Source organism: Somniosus microcephalus, chromosome 10, assembly GCF_052327205.1.
Source record: "Somniosus microcephalus isolate GS21.2 chromosome 10, FLI_Smic_1.0, whole genome shotgun sequence".
Taxonomy (NCBI): domain Eukaryota; kingdom Metazoa; phylum Chordata; class Chondrichthyes; order Squaliformes; family Somniosidae; genus Somniosus; species Somniosus microcephalus.
In genome coordinates this window covers 144,200,376-144,221,968 of record NC_140996.1, presented here as the reverse complement: position 1 = coordinate 144,221,968, position 21,593 = coordinate 144,200,376, and the positions used below count along the sequence as shown (strand labels likewise).

General features: G+C 43.0%; 1 protein-coding gene across 3 annotated transcripts in view; it reads right to left on the bottom strand.

Annotated features, from left to right (window-relative positions):
- Nucleotides 1-21,593, bottom strand: part of tenm4 (teneurin transmembrane protein 4) — a 934,100-nt gene that overhangs the window by 283,739 nt on the left and 628,768 nt on the right. For 2 of the 3 annotated variants that reach the window (XM_085998898.1, XM_085998899.1), the window contains exon 8: nt 13,467-13,637. The exons of the other annotated variant lie outside the window; for it this stretch is intronic. In XM_085998898.1, the coding sequence (XP_085855024.1) occupies nt 13,467-13,637 (171 nt within the window). The remainder of the gene's footprint in view (nt 1-13,466; nt 13,638-21,593) is intronic. 3 annotated transcript variants of the gene reach the window in all.

The following is a 21,593-nucleotide window of genomic DNA, read 5'->3' as shown; positions in this document are numbered from 1 at the left end:
ATGAGGCTGGAGCCTCTTTTTTATCCTCCATTTTGTGTTTAACTGCATGTGGACGGGTTTTACATAATTAGTGAAACCGGGCAGTTAAACCGAGGTGGGGACGGCTGGATCCAGGAGGTAAGGGGCTTTATGCCTACCCCCCAGATTCAGGGTCCCTGCCTAACCCACCCCCCGTGATCGGTGTCCCCACCCATGAGGCCTCCGATCACCCCTGCCCGCCGCGCCCCCACCCAGGCCTCCTCCCCACAACGTTGATGCTGAGGCCAGCAACCATCCTCCGGCGGCCGGCCTTGATCTTCTCCTCACCCACCCTGATCATCCGGCCCAGAATTCTGCCCAACCACCCCTCACCCCTGATCCTTTTAACGGGACGACCCGACCCCCGATTGCTGGCCGCATCCCTCCCCCCCTCAGCCCCCACCCCGATCCTTTCCCCGGCCCGATCGCCAATCCTCTTTCTCACTCCACACCCAATCGTCTGCCCGGCCCGATCCCCGATCCGCCCTCCACCCCCACCCAATTGTCTGCCTGATCTCCGATCCTCTCTCCCGCTCCCCACCTCCCCAATCGTCCGCCCGACCCCTGATCCCTGGTTTTCTACCCTACCCCACCCTCCACCTCTCCAATTGCCTGCCCGGTCCCCGGTCATCTACCCCCACCCACCCCCCACCCCAATTGTCTGCCCAGCCCCCGAACGTCTACCCCCCCCCCCCCAAACCCAGATAATCTGCCTGGCCCCAATTCTCTCTCCCCCCGCCCCAATCCTCTGCCCGACCCCCAATCCTCTCTCCACCCCCCCTACACCCCGATCCATTTAATGGCCCAGCCCGGCCCTCATGCGAACCCTCCCTCCTCTGTTCAGCCGAAGGCCTACCCGCCCGCTGCCAGCCAGACAGCCTCTCAATCTGGCTGGCTGCGGGCAGGAAACCGAGGCCTCACATGCTAATCAGGCCGTGCCGTTAAAGTCGGCAGGGCCTGCGGGAAACCCGGCCTCCTGACCGCCTTGGTGCCCTCCTGCTCCCAACAGAACTCCGGCCTTTGAATTTAAAGGTGTAGACTGTATTTTTTGTTAAATTGAATTTTCAAGTAAACTGCAAATTCCTCTACATTTCCAGAATTATTGTTCAATCAAACATTTAAAACCTTAAATTTCGACAATACTCACCGTCCTCCAGTCTCCACAAATTACAACTCATTCACACCATGATCTGCGACCTAACCTGTATGGTCCCCATAATTTCCCAGCTCCACTAACTTGCCATGCCCCAACAAACTGACATTAAAATATTTGCCAGTGTTCCCAAATCCCTTCACAGCTTCATCCCCTCCATTCATACATCCCAGAATACACTCCTCTGACATCAGGTTATTCCTCATTTCTTGCTCCCTTTGCTCCATCATTGGTGGCCACTATTTCAGCCATAAAGACTCCTGCCCTCTGGAACACCCTCCCTAGATCCCTCCATCTGGCTACCCTCTCCCCATTTCCACAAATACCCTCAAAATCCTACTCCTTGATTGTGCCTTCATGTCCGCCCCTCCAACCGTTTCCATTTTTCCTCCTATTGTTTTTCATCCTCAATGTAAACCATTGAGACTTCTTCCCGTACATGAGGAGTGCTATAGATTGACCTCTTCTAATGGATCCTGAGCTGACTTGCAGATGCTAAATGAATCATGTTTCAGAGATTTATAAAATGAATGGTAATTGTAGTTTTGAATCAAAGTACATGATTTGCAGTTTAGATTTGTTTCCCTCCGTATATAGACGATCCAGCAGTCTTTTCCAACCAAATTTTTTAAACTTCTACAGTGTAATAAACAGGAATGGGCCAGTCAATAGGATCAATGCCCTGGCCATCAAAACATCCTGAGCCAATCTCTTAAGGCGTCCCTTGGTGTGACTATGGTTCATTCAGTACATTTACACGTATTACTAAGACAGGTATCTGTACAAGTATCTCACTTTTAGTGATTTTTATACAATTGCAAACGTAAAACACAGTTTTATAAGTAAATTGCATTCCTAACATCATAGCATAATCTATAATCTCCTCATCTTATGTATAAATGCCTGATAAGAGGCCATAGATAGGCCAAACAGCAAGCCAGCATGATACAGTGGTGACAGCTCCTTTCTTCTATTGATATCATGAACTATTTTCAAGTACAACCTAAAGATGTATAATTTAGTGCTGCATCGGAGACATCCCAACCTCTGCCTAGTGCAGCCTCTTCTTGCTTTAATTTGCACTTCTGCAGCACTTGTGACATCTCCTTGAATTTCAGTTTTGCCCATCCTCATCTTTTGTTTCTCACTGAAATTTAATTTCATCTCTACTTCATTCTTACCCCTTCTAGTTTCCCTCTTACACATTTCTACATAAAGGAGGGAATTTTACCAGCCCTGGGGAGGCAGGACTGCCGGGAAAATGGTAGAAACTAGGAGCGGGTACCGACCCCGCTCCCAACCCGCCTCCGTGCCATCTTCCCGGGAGGCGGGTCCCCGAATCGCGCAGGGACCCATCTCCTCGAGGCGGGAAGGGGATTACAGCCAATTAACTGCCTGTTAACAGGCAGTTAACAGTGAGTTAACAGGCAGTTAAGAGGCTTATCCCCATTTTACCCCTGCAAGTGCGGGCTTCCCGACGTCAGGAAACCCTGCCAGGGTCAGCGAGGCGAGCAGTGGGTCAGCGGGGGTGAGAGGGGTCGAAAAGTCCGCTGTGGAGGTGAGTGATGGGTGCACGCATGGAGAGGTAAGTGTAAAGTGTTAGAAAAAGTTTACTTGCCTTTGCTTCTTCCTGTAGGGCAGGCTTAACAAGGTCAAAGGAAAATAGCGTGGTATGGCCGGACGTCATTGGGGGCGGGGCTGAAACCCGACAACCAGCAGTCCCGCCCCCCAACGCGCCCCCATTGAGAAAATCCAGCCCCAAGTGCCAATTCAAAGGAAATGCATGTTCTTGTGTTCATTTAACAACAACTTGCATTTATATCGCGCCTTTAATGTAGTAAAATGTCCCAAGGCGCTTCACAGGAGCATTATCAAACAAAATTTGAAACTGAGCCTCATAAGGATTTATTAGGACAGGTGACCAAAAGCTTGGTCAAAGAGGTAGGTCTGAAGGAGCATCTTAAAAGGAGGAGAGAGAGAGAGACAGAGAGGCGGAGAGGTTTAGGGAGGGAATTCCAGAACCTAGGGCCTCAACATCCCTGCTGCTTGCCATGGATATTTGAATTAGCTAAATTCAATCTCTTGTAGCTAAAAAAGGCCTCTTTCTCAGCTCACTAAATTCATCTGTTGTCTCTATTGCTTTCCTAGCCTTCTGAACACTTGAAATTAACTTTTGAAATTTTTGTAAAGAACATTGAATCTGTCAACTCCAACTTCCCCTCTGCTCAAATTCTTCGCAACTTCAATGTTGACCATCAGTGATGATGTACTTCAATGTTGACCGTCAGTGATGATGTACTTCAATGTTGACCGTCAGTGATGATGTACTTCAATGTTGACAGTCAGTGATGATGTACTTCAATGTTGACCATCAGTGATGATGTACTTCAATGTTGACCGTCAGTGATGATGTACTTCAATGTTGACCGTCAGTGATGATGTACTTCAATGTTGACCGTCAGTGATGCTGTACTTCAATGTTGACCGTCAGTGATGATGTACTTCAATGTTGACCGTCAGTGATGATGTACTTCAATGTTGACTGTCAGTGATGATGTACTTCAATGTTGACCATCAGTGATGATGTACTTCAATGTTGACCATCAGTAATGATGTACTTCGCCTCTTCCTGTTGTGTGTATGGGAGGTGACGTTATATATAGGACAGAGCAGTAGTGCCAAGTGCTTTGCTCCCCTGTCATTAAGGAATTTGTCAATCCATCTGATCTGATTATCCTGAGAATTCAGCAAAACTCCTAAACTTTTTTTTTGTTAGGCGTGGTTCAGTGGTAGCACTCTCGCCTCTCAGTCAGAAGCTTGTGGGTTCAAGTCTCACTCCAGAGACTTGAGCACAAAATTTAGGCTGACACTCCAGTGCTGTCTTTTGGATGAAACATTAAACTGTGGCCCCATCTGTCCTCTCAGGTGGATGTAAAAGAGCCCATGGGACTATTTTGAAGATGAGCAGGGGAGTTTTCCTGGTGTCCTGGTCAATATTTATCCCTCAACCAATATCACAAAAAAAAATTATCTGGTCATTATCATATTGCTGTTTGTGGGACCTTGCTTTGTGCAAATTGGATGCCACATTTCCTACATTACAACGTACGTCATTGGCGGTAAGTGCTTTAGAACATCCTGAGGTTGTGAAAGGCACTATATAAATGTAAGTCTTTCTTTCTCCAATCCTAACTCTTACATTGACTGAGATTTTCCTTACCTTGGTGGGTCCAGGGTGGGCAACATCAGTGGCGGGTCCCGACCCCGCTGCTGGCTCCATCCTGCTCTGGAAAATGATTTTATGTTGATGGTGCTTGTTAAACCCACCCAGTGAGTTTCCCAGCCCAGTTCATGACGTGTCATCAGCCGGTTTCCTTAAAGGGACCATGGCCAACTTTCTTTTAACATTTATGCTGTCAGTGTTCTACAGCATTGAAGTGCCGCAAACACTGACGAGCACTGCACAGAGGTGCACGGCTATACCCAGGTTCTCCCATCACTCCCTCCATATGCTTATGGAGGGAGTCAGAGCACACAGGGAAGTCTTCTTCCCTTCCAATGGTGTCCTGGGAAGGTGTCTTCTGCCCAACACAGCCTGGTTGCACATTGCACAGGAGGGCACAAGCAGGGATGTCGTCAGGAGTCCCTGGCTGCAGTGGCGCAAACCTTTCAATGATCTCAGTAGATCACGAAATGTTACTGCAAAGCCACACTCAATGTCATCCTGCTGTGCCACTTATCACATCCCCATCACTCTGCCTTCCTTAAGCTACTCCTGCACATGCTTACTCGCACCAACTTACCTCTCTATCTACATTATCACTTCCCCATCTCACTAGCCACCCCTCACACTCACCCTAGTCCAATCATACCAACGAACAACACATAAGTGTAGCCACTTGGGTGTTTTATCCAATGTTCATGTAAAGTTTCTGTTAATGTGGTGTCAAATATTGAAACCTTTATTTTCAACACTTTGTGTTCTTGGACAGATTTGTGTGCACCTTTGGAAGTGGCTTAGTGAGTTGCAGTGAATGGTGAGACATAACGGTACCCCATGCAATGGTGGTGAGTGTGAAAGGAATGGCTTGGGCATTGTAGGGATGCTTTATGTTGTTGCTGTGGGGTGGTGCCAACCTGGTCCATCATGTGGCAGCCAGGATGTACAGCGTCAAGGGAAGTAAATCTGGCCACGGTGAGGCCATCCCTGATCTCCCAGGCAGCAATATGCTCGGCTGCTTATGCCCTGTGTCCTGTGCAGCATCAGGTGATTGCAGAGAAGATTGGTGTTGTTGTTGGTGCTGCTGGTGTGCCTGGTGCTGGGGCTGATCATGGTCAGATTCTGAGGACCAAGGTGAGACAGTATATTGGGCACCCATGTTGATGGAATAGATGGCAGGTGAAGTAGAGATGACAGAAGCGATTCTGTCAATGGTGAGAGAGTTCTTCCAATGAGGTAAGAGTGGATGGAGAGTGGAAAGTGGAAAGGCTGCAGAATCTGTGCTGGAAATGGACTGAGAAACAGCTTGTGGCTGAGAAAAGTGATGATCTGTCAGGTGGGAGCTTTCACTGTACATTTGAAGCTGTCAAGTCATCAGCTGGAGCAATGGCCACGGAACTCCCACCTCAGGTTGACAGCCGTGGTCCCCGAACAGCGTGGTTCCTGTTAGATCCGTGTATCTTGATGTTGTGTCCTTCAATAATTAGACAAGAGACTGCAGGGAACAATCAACAGGTGTTTACTGGATGAGGGTTACTCTAAAACTAACTCTACAGATCCCTACTCAGGGTTTATATACAGGTGTGGTCACTGCCGGCACTACAGTATACAGGAGCTGTAAAAAGTAGTTCTCCCCTTAAATTACAATTCCTCCCCTTTTAGATTAACAGTACCATAACACTCATTTAACAATTAAATATCAAACTAATTACAATTAACACTTTTAACATGCAACATTAACTGAAAATAGTCGATTTATAAATTCAGTCTTTGGGGAGGCTTCCTGATCCTTTCTGGATAGCGCCTTTCCCGAGTGTCTTGCTCTTGGTGCGGAGGCGATTCTGGCCCCCTGTCGTCGGTTGGTTCATCTGCTTCCGATGCTACTGTTTCTGGGGTAGATGCTACCTGTACGTCGGGTTCATCACCAGGTACGTAAGGGCGAGACATGGGGTTGACTCGTTCCTGTGACTCTAGGATCTGGTCAACATGGCGTCTCACAATGTTCTCCCCAACAGCCACTGTGTACATTAGTGGCCCCTGCCGTGTGCATGTCCTTCCTGGTTGCCATTTCTCTGTTAGGTAGTCGCGGGTCAAGACTGGTTGCCCTACATTGAAGCTCCTTGTCGGCTTCTCATTGATGTGCTGGAATTGCTTATTCTCAACATCTCTTCGTACATTTGGTCTGAGCAAATCCAGACGAGATCTCAACTTTCGGTTAAGAACATCATGGCCGGGGTCTGGTTGGTGACTGCATGTGTCACATTTCTGTAGGCTAACAGGAAATTGTCCACCTTATGCTGCAGTGGAATGTCGTCATTGCACATGGCCTTTACTGCTTTTTTAAAGGTTTGTACGAACCTCTCAGCCAATCCATTTGTGGCTGGATGATACGGGGCGGATGTGTAATGCCTTACCCCATTCCTTTTCATAAATCTTCGAAACTCTTCGGACACAAACTGTGGTCCGTTATCAGAGCAAATCTGCTCTCGCAAGCCGTTCCTGGCAAAAATGGTCCGTAGGACTGCAATAGTTTTCTCCGTGGTGGTGGAGGACATTTTGATCATCTCAGGCCATTTCAAGTGCGCATCCACGGCTATTAAAAACATCGAGTCCATGAATGGACCAGCAAAATCAATATGCACCCGTTGCAATGGAGATGAGGGCCACTCCCATGGGTGTAGAGGGGCATGTGGTGGTGCATTTTGGACCTTCTGGCATCCTGAGCAGCTCTTTGTCAGGTCCTCAATTTGCTGATCGATCCCCGGCCACCACACATAAGCCCTAGCAAGGCTTTTCATTTTCACCCCTCCCAGATGACCTTCGTGAAGCTCATTGAGCACTCTCTCCCTTAACTTGGGTGGAATTACCACTTGGGATCCACACATCAAGGTCCCCTGGCATACTGACAGCTGTTCTCTTCTGGATGAGAATGCTGGCAACAGTGAGTCGCCATGTGCTGGCCATCCCTTCACCGTCAAATCATATACCCGAGACAGTGTCGGGTCATTTCGGGTCTCCTTCTCTATACCAGCGTTAGTTACTGGCAAGCATTCAATTATAGTCGAATGAAATATTTTGACAGGATCCACTGCTGGTGCTTCCTCCGCAGTAGGCAGTGGCAGGCGTGATAGCCCATCAGCGTTTGCATGCTGTTTCGTGCCCTTATACTCGATTTCATATTGGTGCGCCCCTAGAAAAAGGGACCATCTTTGTAGCCGTTGCGCAGTCATCACCGGAACGCCCTTCTTTGGATTAAAGATGGAGACAAGTGGTTGGTGGTCAGTCAGCAAGGTGAACTTCTGCCCGTGCAGATAGTGGTTGAACTTTTTCACTCCCCACACTAGGCTGAGGGCCTCCCTGTCAATCTGGGCATAGTTACGCTCGGCTGAGGTTAGTGACCGAGACGCAAAGGCTACTGGCCTCTCCGAGCCGTCCGGGAATTTGTGCGACAGCACCGCTCCAATGCCATAGGGTGATGCATCACACGCCAACCGAATTGGTAGTGCTGGGTTGAAATGAGCCAACACCTCTTTTGATGTGATCAATTCTTTGCTCTTCTGGAAAGCTTGTTTACATTCGTCATTCCACTTCCACGGTACCCCCGTTTGCAGTAGGGTGTTCAGTGGGTGTAGTACTGTAGACAAATTCGGCAAGAACTTATGGTAGTAGTTCACCAGCCCGAGGAACGACCTCAGTTGTGACACATTTTCCGGTGCCGGAGCCTTCACTACTGCCTCAGTCTTTTCAGGGGACTTATGTAACCCCTCTTCATCAATAACGTGGCCACAATACGAGATCTGCTTCAGGAAAAACTCGCATTTGTGGCGATTAGCTCGGAGCCCATATTCCTTCAATCTAGTGAGCACCTGCTCCAGGTTGGCGAGGTGATCACTGTCATTTTCGCCCATGACCAGGATGTCGTCCAAATAACACTGGGTCCCTGGAATCCCTTGCAGGACTTGATCCATTGCCCTTTGCCAAATAGCCGGAGCTGATGCTACCCCGAACACCAGCCGGTTGTATTGGTAGAGACCTTTATGAGTGTTGATCTTGAGGTACTGTTTCGAGGCTTCTTCTACCTCCATTTGCAGGTACGCCTGGGCCAGATCAATCTTAGTGAAGCGTTTACCTCCAGATAGCGAGGTGAAAATATCTTCAATCCGCGGAAGCGGATATTGTACAGTATGAAGGAGTGGGTTCACTGTCACCTTAAAGTCCCCACAGATGCGAACCTTCTTTGGTTCCCCAGGCGTATTACTCAACGACCTCTTCATTACAGGAACGATAGGTGTAGCCCACTCGCTCCAGTCCACTTTGGACAGTACTCCTGAATGTTCCAAACCTTCCAGCTCTGCTTCGACGGCTGGGCAGATCACATAAGGTACCGGTCTGGCCTTAAAAAACTTTGGGCTTGCATTTTCCTCTATTTTGATCGTCGCTGTTATGCCTTTTAGTGTTCCGAGTCCCTGCTGGAACACTTCTTGTGCGTCAGTTAGCATTTTTGACAGTCGTCCAGGTGTGACGTCGTCATCCTTTTTGGCATCTACAGTCAGTGCTTGTATGGAATGCCAATCTAGCTGTATCTTCCGGATCCATTCACATCCTAGTAGTGGTAGTCCTCCATCTGGCAATACATATAGGTCCATTTTTGGTGTTCCCTTGCTGTTATATATAACGTTCACCCTTATTTTTCCTTTGGGGTAGACTTTTTGCCCCGTGTACGTCTTCAAGACAATCTTTGTATCTCTCAAGGGTATATGTGAGAATAGCCGCTTGTAGTCCCTTCGGTTTATGACTGTTAGGGCTGATCCTGTGTCCAATTCCATTTTCACTTGGACTCCTGCTATCTTGAGCGTGACCCAGATAGTTTGGTGATCCTCCGTTTTGATCACATTATGTAGTTTCAGACAACCCAGCTCCTTGCTTCCGGAGTCTGTATCACTTTTCTGTTCGTCTGAACTACTTTCCGTCACCTTATGTACCTTCTTGTACTTCTCCTGTGGATATTTCTTGCTGCTGGATTTCTTTCCCGACCTGCAGACTCTTGCTATGTGTCCTACTTTTCCACACTGTCTGCACACTTTGTCCTTGAACCAGCAATCAGTATGGTCGTGTGTTGTTCTGCCGCAGCGATAGCACTTCACTGTTCCGTATGACATTTCATTTGTGCCATATTCTTGCGGTCTCTGTTGTATCTCTGCCGTGCCCCGTGCTGCTGCTTCGTGTGATACTGCCATGCTGAAAGCCTTGTCCGGCGTAAGATCCTTTTCTGATAGAAGCCGTTTCTGGGTTCCTTCACTTTGAAGCCCACACACAAACTTGTCCCTTAACGTATCTGCTAGTCCCGTTCCAAACTGGCAGTGTTTCGATAGCTTGCGCAGTTCCGTTAAATACTCAGCATTGCTTTCATCTTTATGCTGGTTCCTTTTGTGAAACTTAAATCTTTCCGCTATCAGCAGCGGTGTGGGGTCTAAGTGGTCCTGTAGGATTGACACTATGTTTTCAAAATCCTTTTCCACTGGCTTCTCTGGGGTTACTAGGTTTCGCAGTAAGCCATACGTTTTTGCACCCATTGAATTCAACAATACCAGCGCTTTCCTGTCATCTGGCACTTCATTCGCCTTGCAGTACACTTCTATGCGTTTGACATATGTTGTCCAATCTTCGACTTCATTGTCGAACGCTGTGACACTGCCACTTTTCGGCATCCCTGGGTGTGGTTAGACTGGCTCAAAATGGTGTCTCCCGCGCTCTCCCTTCTTCCCCGCTGCGGCTCAAAATGGCGTCTCCCGCGCTTTCCTTTCTTCCCCGCTGACGCTGCTCGGCCCTTGAACACCGGCTGCGCTCTGCGCGTTTTCCTGCGCGCCTCTCACCCCCGTTAACGCTGCTCAGCCCTTGAACACCGGCTGCGCTCTGCTCTCTCTCGTTGACGCCGCTCGGTCCTGAACACCGGCTGCGCCCTGTGCGCTCTACCCTCTCTCTCTCCCCCCCGTCGATGCTGCTTGGCCTTTTTCTGTGCTGTCGGTTGGCTCTAGCCGCCGCTGTCCGGGAAGGGTCTGCGCAGTACCTGTTGCCAGCCCGTTTCGCTGGAACACCGTGCTGGAAAGCCAAGCCTATGCTCTCGACAGCCTCCCCTGCGATGCTCAATCTCCGCTGGATGACTGGGGGTTTCCCGTGGTCGACGCCCGTGCTTCTGGACTCGGCCTTCTTCCACTTTTCTCCAGGAGCGAATCCCTGGGAGGTGATGCAGAGTTGCAGGTAGGTTTGAATCTGCTCGTCGCCAATGTTAGATCCGTGTATCTTGATGTTGTGTCCTTCAATAATTAGACAAGAGACTGCAGGGAACAATCAACAGGTGTTTACTGGATGAGGGTTACTCTAAAACTAACTGTACAGATCCCTACTCAGGGTTTATAGACAGGTGTGGTCACTGCCGGTACTACAGTATACAGGAGCTGTAAAAAGTAGTTCTCCCCTTAAAGGTACATACATTACAGTTCCCACAGCCATGTAGTTAAAGTGAAAAGGTAAGTGAAAAAAGCCTGTCAATGATCTGTCAACTAGAGGGTAATGAGTTTAATTGGGTCTCCCGCCGCTGCCTGTCGGGTCTGCTCAGCGCTGACAGACCCGACATTGGGAAAGGTGCGTCGCGGCGTGTTGACAGTGAGGTCCTGACCTGCTGTCAAAAAAATCAAATTTCCCACCCGACCCGCCACCGATTGCGCCTGCTACCCCCCAGAAAAGTGCGGCCATTATGCCTGTCTTCTCATCACTGCGGTAATTTGTCCACCATTTAACCTCTTGAAGAATATACTGCATCAAATCACAATGTAAACCAGCTTCCTTTCTGGCATTATAAGCTAACCAATGGGGACAATCGTTGATAATTCTTTGCTGCCTTTGCCAGCCCAGCTGCTGCTTCCTGTCCCCTGATCTTTCCATTTATGGCAGCAAAGTAACTGATGTAATTCGAGCTGGCAGGGAAAGTTTCAAACCTCATTTTAACTCTTCAGTCTGATGTGGTACTACATCTTGGTTAAATCACACGAGTTGTTCTGCTCTCTCTGGTAAAAATGTTGCCTATGACGCTTAGCATCTTGATCAGTCTGAAGTATTTTGAAACAAATTTATCTCTGCTCACAACTTCTGTCAATCCATTATTAGTACCGCTAAATGTCGTTTTATTGAAAAGAAGTGTCAACTGTTGTCTTCCTGTCCTTCCAGCAGCTGCTCCTTCAGATCCTTTGCCAAACTGTCAATTGTAAATTCTGTGAATCCTCCTTTCTATCCTTCTCTTGCTCTAATGGAAGATTTGCTAGCAATCCTAAAGAGAATGTCTATCTTTCTGGGTTACATTTCTCCACCAACTCTAATACTGAAGAACCTTCCTTCACTGTTTCATTCTGTTCAACCATTATGATTGAAGTTTTATCCCTGCCAGGTTTGTAAGCTTCCCCACTCTCAGGACTCTTGCCGAGAGCCATGCTGTGTGGAGATCAAGACTCATTACAAGGCTGCCTTCTTCAACTCATTTTTTCTCAGTATGTCAGAATTGAAGTCTTGTCCTCCCTCATTCTTTCCTTCCTCCTATGTTCTTTATATTCAAAACCAAAGCTTAAAATGACCTAATCACGGTTTCCATTTCTACCTCATTTTCCCTATTACTGTTTTTGAAACTTGGTGGTGTCCTGCACTGTGAGACACCATCGAGTTAATTTAAAAAAAACCTATAATTTAAAAAGTGTAAAAACTGGGAGAAAATTATGTTTGCATTATACACGTGCATGGGAAGTGATGTCATACATATGACAGAATGGTATCTTGACTCAAGCTAATCCCAGGCTATGAAACTCAAACTCAGATCTGAACAAGAATAAAATATATAGCGCCTGTCATTTTTCAACAAATCTGAATGGAATTAATGTTCCAACCCAGCCAGTCAATTCTCTCAAATTCAGGTGGGCATGCCTCTTGTCCTGCATTCCACAGGCAGCACTAGGCACATTACAGCTCAACAAAAAGGAAGGCAAAACATGGCAGAAAAATTGGTATTTTTTTAAAACTTCTATACAGTCCCCTTTGTGTCAGTGTTGTTGTGTCACTCAACATTGGATCTGTTCATTTGGTAAGAAATGGAAATCCTGTATCAAATGAGAGATACTAACTATTCAATGTGTAAAATGATTTAGAAAGGTTTGCATTTACTGTATATGGCACCTTGCACAACCTCAGGACGTTTCAAAGTGCTGTACAGGCAATTAAGTACTTTTAAAGTGTTGTAATGTAGAAAATGAGAACAACTAAACTATGTGTTGACAATGATTTTTTTTCCTTAAGAAACATTCAGACATTTTCTAACAACCAGCATGATGAGTAGTTATTAAAACACAATCGGCACTAGTGACATCTACTGGCAGAGAATCATATCAAAATAATTGCAAGAGTTTTTGAATTGCAAATCAAAAATTCTTCATAACGCAGCCCTAGATATTGATTTAACGCCAGAGATGGCAGATTCAAGAAAAGGGCTGTCACCTTGCATTAATATGTTGCAGGATGGTAAATTTGGAATGTCAGAAAGGGACCAATTTGAAGGGTATCCAACTCAGTGCCAGCCATGGAGTGTATTTTAATTTTTACAGCAGTGTTTTTGAACAGCTTTCATATCTGAACAATTTTTTGAATATGCTGTTATTGTAAAAATTACATCTGACTCGATGACTGCCACAGTGTACAATGTCCCCAAAGCAGCCCTTTGTTTACATGAATAACTCATAGTCATAAAATAACATTGTTCCATTAAAATGTAATCCACCACCATACATATACACGGAATGTGGCGCAAACCAATTTGACAAAAATTCTTGAGATCATAAAATTGTTCAAGAATCAATAAATTATCTTCAAAATATGTTTTGTAACAACAAGAAGGCAGAAAAATATTAAAAGGGAACATTGTGTGTACAGTTTTAAAAATAAAATTTACAAATGAAGTCTTGTATATTAAACATAAAAAGTACACTGCAGATTTAAAGGCAGTTTCATAGTATTGATTATGTTTACAGTAGACCATACCTTCACTGGTTCCTTTGACTTTCCTCTCAGGCAAGTCTAAACCTGTGCCACCAGAGGGAGACAATGTGACGTCCGTTGGCACTGGCCAACTGCTGGCTTTGTTCTCACCGATCTGATACATCTGCCCTTCCATCGGCTGCAGGTGCCAGTTTAGGCCAAACAGGTGCATGGCTGTGATAGCAATGAGAAAAGTCATCTTTTTCTGGCTGGATCACTGCAGGAGTTCTGGATAAATTAGGCACCGATGTACAGTACAGTGAGGTGGCCTGGAGTGGGGCTTTTCTGTATTTTTAAGTCATATGCTGTCTGTAAATAATCTATATAATGATCCAGTTACCTCCACAAAGTTGCAATGCAAAATTGTAGGAAATTGGAAAGTGAGACTTGTGTCATATATGGTGTAACATTGTATAGGGTTTCAGTACTAAAATTAGTTCTTACAGAGGCCTACAAAGGCACATCATAAAGGTTACAGATCCTTATACAATGTTACTACATACTTATAACACATTCTATTGGTAGCTTTTTTTTATTGGTGATGATGTTTGACTTTGTCTCTTGTATGACCTGTCACTACACTTGTGCAAATAAACCAGAGTTCACAGTTGTACAGTTTGTGCATTTTTGTCCAATCAATTTCTCTTTGTGCTAAAGGGCAGCTTTACAGATATGTTATGTGGTATATTTTGGGAGTTTAATTTATAAAATTTGTCAGGAGCCCAAAGCGGGTGGTAGCGGGCCTTGAATGGGAAGGTAAATCGGGCAGGGTGTATAAGAGTTGGTTGGCCTGCCACCACCCATTTTGCACCCCTGCCGAAGTTGAACTTTGCACCCCATATATCTGCTCTGGCAGTGAATGAAGTTAAGAGTAAATAGCATCTGCAATCAATGTTACAATTTATCCCTTAGTGGCCAAATAAGTGCATCATCTTATTGCCTGTTTGCACAATTTGTGGAACAATCTGAAATAGCCCAACCTATTTGTTGAGTGACAACATTTCTAAGACATTACCCATGGTGCTGATGACCAATGACAGGCAGCAGTCTGAACATGGACAACTCTTTTTGTGTGGGAGCAATGGAATTACATCCTTGTTCAGTGATGTCATAATTTCAGAAGTTTACAAAAGTGATTGCCCAAGCAAGCAATAAACAAAAATAGGATGAAACTTGCCCTTTTAAGTGCTATTTATTCTCACGGTCATAGAGGAGTTGCTGATAGCTATTTAATTTTGGAACTGATTTTGTTCTGTTTCTTTTTTGCACCTCGTGGTGATCAATCATAATGGTGTCAAAGTTGCTTTCAGCATTATTTTTGTGTCTCTGAATTAAAGTGTTGCTTTTCAAAAATGTGACCTTGAATAACAGCTAATTGAAGTCTATTTTTGTTATGTGGAAGCAGTTGCATTCACTATGCTTATCACTGTCCAATACTTACAAGTCCAATGATGCATTTAATAGTAATTATTCTTACGATTTTGTCACAAAGGAATCTGTTTCTCCTTTGATTTTGAGTGATTTTAGTCCTCAAGAGTGGGGCGACAGATTGAGAATAGTCGACCTTTCTTGGTTGCATACTGAATCAGACCTCCAAGTCAGGACCATCAGTAACTTAAACCATGACTGAGTTGTGTAAGTCTGCCTCATTTGTGGAATGAATTCTAAATTCAATGGCTGAATGTCGGTCATGACATATTCTACCCCTGAAATTATGCTGTGAAATATTATCTTATGAACGTTTATCTTTTTGTCAGAAATGCCTCTTTTTTGATGAAAGGGTCAACCCCTTTAATTTGAAAGGGTAACTTCTCTACTAGAATTACAGAGGCAAGAAGTTCAGCTGAATGCGTGAAGCATTAATTCCCTGGTATCTTGTGGCTTCTGCCAGAAATATATGTTTAATTTTATGCCCAGAGTAATTTCTTATTATTCTATGGCAGTTGGAGGTCGTTTCCTGAGGTGTGCACATGTGATGTCATGATTGCCGTCATGCAAACAGGCCATTGATATTTGTGGTGCAAGAAATTATTTTTTTGGCAAAGTCATAGCAAGTAATGGACTTGTACCTAGGGAAGAGCAAATGTCACCTAAACAAGACAACATAAAATATGGTGCAGATTCCTGAGACAACCATGATCTAATGCGTAGCAACTTCCAGAAAACAGTCAGTGTTTCTCCTGTATAGTACACCATGCTTGGCTTTACATTCAGTGTGACTTGGGTTTTGCATAATCCTATGTAAGGCCGTGCAGCTCTATCAGACAACAATAAAGAAAATGAGTATTTGTCATCTCATAGGCTATTAATGTATTCTTCTCATAGTGCATTCCAGAAGAATACATTAATAGCCTATCACACAGGATGTTTGACATTAATTCACTAATTGAACTGGAAGCAAAAAGGATTTCATTGATGACTCCCTCGCACTCTGAGCAACAAGGCGACAATGTGACTCTGTTAATCAAAAGTTAGTAGCTCAAGGGGAAGAGTTATTTTTTCAGTGCATGAGGGAATAGGCCTATGTGAATCTTATTTCTAATTTTAAAATAGTACATTAGACACCAATCTGTTCTGACTTAAGGGAATCTTTTGTTCTTTTGTTAGCCCTATCACCTTGCTAATTCATCACACAGCTGGATAGGCAGGACAACTACTGCACTCAGCAGAAATAAAAAGTGTTGAAGGCAAAAAGACCAACAAAATGATAATCCACAAGGTCAATGAAAAAAGGCCCTTTGGGACAGATTGATGGAGTGAGAAAGAGAAAGAGTGCTTAGGATGAGAAGACCATGACTGATTGCTGAGAAAAAAGAAAGTGAGAGGCAGTTAGTGAAGCATAAACCCCAAAAAACAAAACTCAGCAGAGAAAAATAATTCACATCAGATTTCTTTTATGAGCTTGTTGACTTGGTTTGACCACCACAGTACAGTAATAAATTTCCAACCAAATCAATTCTAATATGTGAAATTTAATTTAAGATTAAAAAGACTCAGGCTTTGGTTGCTGTTGGTAAATGTGTTTGCCTTATGGGTCTTGGCATTAACCTCTGTTAGGGATGAAGAAAAGATACACTGCAATATTCTGTGTGTCAGAAAATGGTAATATATCTTGGCACAGGCTAACTTGAAAATGGTGCTTTATGCTTCTAGATGATGCAAAGGATAAAATTTAACTGGTAATACATTTAAACAGGTAAGTTTGGAATAGTGTAAGCCACTATCAAACTATCATTGTCAAAATTGTATGCCTGATGAGGCAGCTTAGGGCAAATTACATCAGTGAGAGGCAAGCTACTCCTCTTGGATCACACCAGTGTAACATGAACTGTCTCTTGCAGTTGACTACATGCAACATATTAATTTATGAAGCATAAAAATATTCAAGTTAGTTTAGCCCAGAGTATAGTAATAGCTGTAATAATTAGATTTTGTCTTATTATCACATCAGGAGACAATTTGACAGGGCATGAATATTATGTAGCTCTATATGATTCAAATGTGTGATATGTACAAAGAGAAAAACTAACACAAGACAGTTAAAATAAAAAAGTGTCAGCCATGCATCTTACTTCACTGTTATTGTGCAGAGCCAGCACTGTGAGCAAGACTTAGCCATTTGTTCTCTCAGGCAGCAAGCAAGGCAAAGCATAGTGGGGGTGACAACAATAGACTCTGATTTAACCATTTGACGACTGAAGTTGTCAAACGGGTGTTTTATATTTCAGCACACAGCACTAAGTACTGTCTCCAATGTTGACTGTTTACCTTTTATTGAGAGAAACAGAATAATTTATTTATACTGAAATTTACAATAAAAAGAAGCAAGTCCATGGACAACATTAACTTATGTCTGAGTTTCTGACCAGTGCCGCTACATTTAGTCTTGAAGAAACACTGACAAATAATCCATTTTGACCAGATGATTGCTTATTGCAAATACGTGGTCAAAGCTGGCTAGCCTCCATTACATAGTTAAGATAGAGGTTTTAATCACAGTAATGAAAGCGTCTGTAAATCACTGAAAGAAGAACTGCTATATTTACTAATTTATTCCACTTCCATTTCAAAACAATTGTTTTCATAAAATAGTTGTACAGGCAAAAGAAGTTTATTTGTGTGTCAGGTGCTCGGTATATGATAAGATATGAAATGAAATTGAATTCCTGAAAGTTAGTATGATGAAATGTAGGTTTTTACTAAATCACATATACTTTGGACTTGGAATGTCATGGTGCATATTACAAACCATATTTTAATATTGGGACAAACCTGTTTCAGATACATATGTATACTGATTGTCTTATATTGCATTCTGTAGAAGGTGATCACTTCCAGAAACATTGGAAAAGTACATCACATTTAACAATCATATTTTATACACACTCACAGATAAATTCACATACAATAACAACATAACTTCATTTTATTTTATTTATAACATATAAATATTTGCTCCAAAGACCCATAATTGCAAAAGTAGATTTAAGTGATCAGCTTTTCCCCTTTTTGGGTCATTTTGCATCCCTTCCCTCTTACTGTTGTAAGTGTGAACACTTACCAGGAAACCATTATGGAGACTAGCCCATGGACTGCTCCACAACCTTAACATTAATGCCCCTCTGCGAACTGTACAGTAGGAGACACACCATGCTTTGGCACTGGCTGTTATTGCTCAGGCCCTTGGTTGAAAATCCACTCGCAGCAGCCTAGCAAAGACTAAAAGCCATCATATTTATAGTAGGTGGTTTGGTCTCTACTAGAATTGCAGCCCGATGAAGCTGAGAATTAGACACTTGACCTCTTTTTCACGTACTCACTGGGTTTGAAAAGTATTTCTGAAGTTCACAGAATAGATTATCTATGTCTTATATGACAATTGTTAAGGGACATAAGTAAAATGAGTTTTATCAATATCGGTTATGACAATAACAGATATATCAATATTTACTATCAGGTTCAATTATTAACTCTAAAACTCAGGTTTTGAATGTTCAATTAATCTAAATTAATTTCTGTTCTGGTTCTAATTCCCAGTTTCATCTGTGAAAATCTGCTTGTTCAGCTTGTGATTAGAATCTCTCGCCTCCCGCGGTTGGTTTGAAACCTGCTGTGAAGTTAACTGAATTTGACTGGCAGGAAGACCCTGCTTCCTACTCCTGCAGGCCTCCTGTCTTAGATGCCACCACAAAGAATGCATCAAAGAACAATGTGATACTGTCTGGAATTTGCACTGGACTGTTGCTGAAATTAAATTAAATTCAAATCAATACATCGCTGTTTCTTCATTGTTGTAGGTCAGTACCCGGAATCCCGACCCAACACCACTGTGGGTGCAAGGACTGCAACAGTTCAAGAAAGCCCACCATCACCTTCTCAAGGCAACTAGAGATGGATATTAGGTGCACTTTTGCCAGCATCGACCACATCCCAATAACAAATAATAAATGCAATTTGAATTGAATTCCATCAGCACTGTGGACAGGGCATAAGGGGATTGAATCTGAATGTTTGAAAAGAACAGAAGTATTTCAACAGTGTGGGTTTTAAACAGGAGAAATATTTACAGGGACACTATTAAAAGAAGTTGCTCATTGTTGATGATGCAGGATGTAAGTGATTTATTGTAGAAATGGCATGCATTAAATTTGACTCTTGTTTGCCTTTTTTTTGCTTCATCTGAATTGTCAACATTCACCTGAAATAGACTTGAAAGTACTAACAACTCTCTGCCTTCATCATAGTGCCACTGGAAAACAGCTAGTAAGGTCAAAAATGGCTCGAGTGGCCAAAGCTCTTCTGCTCTTTTCATACCAGCAGCAAAGAGGTTTCACTCACGTTTAAACATGTTGGAGATTGCCCAACAACTGGGGAACTTACTGGAGCAAAAACAAGACAACTCAGGTATTCAAGAATGCTGGTATGGAATGTGTGGACATGAGAAACCACCCATCTACCAGATCGGGGGAGTGTAAGGTCCTCAGCTACTCAGGTTGAAGAGAGATTAGTTTGTAGCTGCCTTTTTTGTCCTCTTGTTGACAAGGCTGGTCCATGCTATAAGTGGGGATGGTGGGATTGGGGAAAGAGTTCACAGGAGTGGGAAAAGCCCAAGTTATCAGAGCAGTTTTATAAGAACGTTGAAGGTTAATTAAGTGTAGGTGGCAGTGTTTTCCAAATTGTCAACGTCACCAGAGGTAGAATTTGGTACATTCCATTTTTTTCAACACAGCTGTAAAAGTTCAGTGGAATACAAATGAACACAAACCTCATTTAAGGTCACTCATTAGTTCAAGACTATTCTGCAACAACAATTCGTATGCCCTTAAAATCAACTACAAGTTTCATTATGAAAAATCTATAGTCCAAGGGCTGCCATTTGAAACCATTCAAATCCTAATCATAAAGCTTTTCATATTTCAATAATAAAATGTAAGCAATCTCCTACAGTTTAATCAATCAATAACCATTTTTATTTAGGCTGCACAGCCATCAAGGAATCTGCAGTGTGTTTAATGAGTCCATGTGACCAAAGCATAAATAAATGGTGTGGGTTTTTGCTTAATTGCTGCATGCCCTTGCAACAACACAATTAATAGGCGTCCTTCAACTTTGAGCTTGACAGTGATTATCTTTTGGAGACAGATATTTATTATGTTTTAACTTGAGTCTACCCTTCAGTTAATATTGAAGTACAACACGCTAGCTTCAAAGTGTTCAACTTTAAACATACTAAGAAGCTGAAATTTTATTTCAGAAATAGAACAAATAATATCTGTAATGCTTTAGGGGGGCTTTTTAAACCTTTTTCTGGAAATTGCAGTAGTTCTACTAAGGACATGTTTACCTGAAATACTTGGTCAACAATTAATGAGTTGATTTATTTTCATTGCTAGATTTTCCTGTCCCTTTCCCTCACAGAATATTATCTTCAAACTATGGTCCTCAGTCTGAATAGAAGACTATGTTAGATCATAGTTTTTTTCTCTCTCACTGAAGATCGCTATCAATGGTGCTCTATAATCAACAAACAGTTGTTAATGTTATAATGATAGGCAGCCTAAGTGCAGTTGAAAAATATAAAAGAATCAGTAAGAAAAGCGATAATCATACCCAAGGGAGTCAGTTTATTCTTGAACTTCAAGACAATGCCTGACATCTTTGCAGTAACAGTGAATGCTGAATGGGCAAATCATACTTTTTTCTCAACAAAGTACCGTGACAAAACAGGCCTAGCACGATTAGTAGAAGATGCTCATAACTTACTGAGTAGGTAGAAAACGAATTAATTCCTCTGCTGACATGGCGTACAAGCTTGTCAGAATAATCTGGTAGCTAATAATTGAACTGATGCATGTTAAATTTCAAACCTGTGTCAGAGACAGAGGCTGAGTGAATTCTCCCATTTCTCCCTTAAATACATTTTGCATGCCAATGCAGAGTTTAGGATCCCCCAATAGCAGTAATTATATCAACATCTATGCCCATAAAATAAGAACCAGTGGTGTTTTAGGAAGATATATTTTACAATGTTGTCTCTGTTGCCCAGGTAGCATCATGTCATTAATTCCTCAAGAGCTCATAAAAATAATAAATATCTGGTTTAACGGTTAATTACAGTTTTGTAGAAGGATGTAGTCCACCCTACACTGGTATCATTCTACCTAGAATACTCAGCAGGAAGGAGACGCAATTGCTTACATAGGTAGTGGGACAATGAGTTGCAATGGGACGGCATTTTTCCTGTAAATAATTGTAGCTAAAAATCAATTTGAGCACAACACAGAATTTTCTATTTTGTATTAACACCAATTTTTTCATTAAAACTACTGATGAATTTTGTCTTAAAGTTTTTCATGCCACAGATTCAGAATGCTCAGTAGAAGATATCGATTTGATTTTTTAAAAACTTTTAAATTAATTTTTATATATTTATAATTTTTAAAATAAATTTTTATATATTTACATTTATTCAAGCCCCAACCCCTAATAAAATAGAGTGCCACTTTAAATACTGCATTTCATAGCATGTTGTCTTTCAAGAGATTCTAATTAATTATCTTATCATGTCATTGGTCCCGGTATTGAAAATTCATTTTAAATATGTTTGCAGTGGAACAGGCAGATTAATTT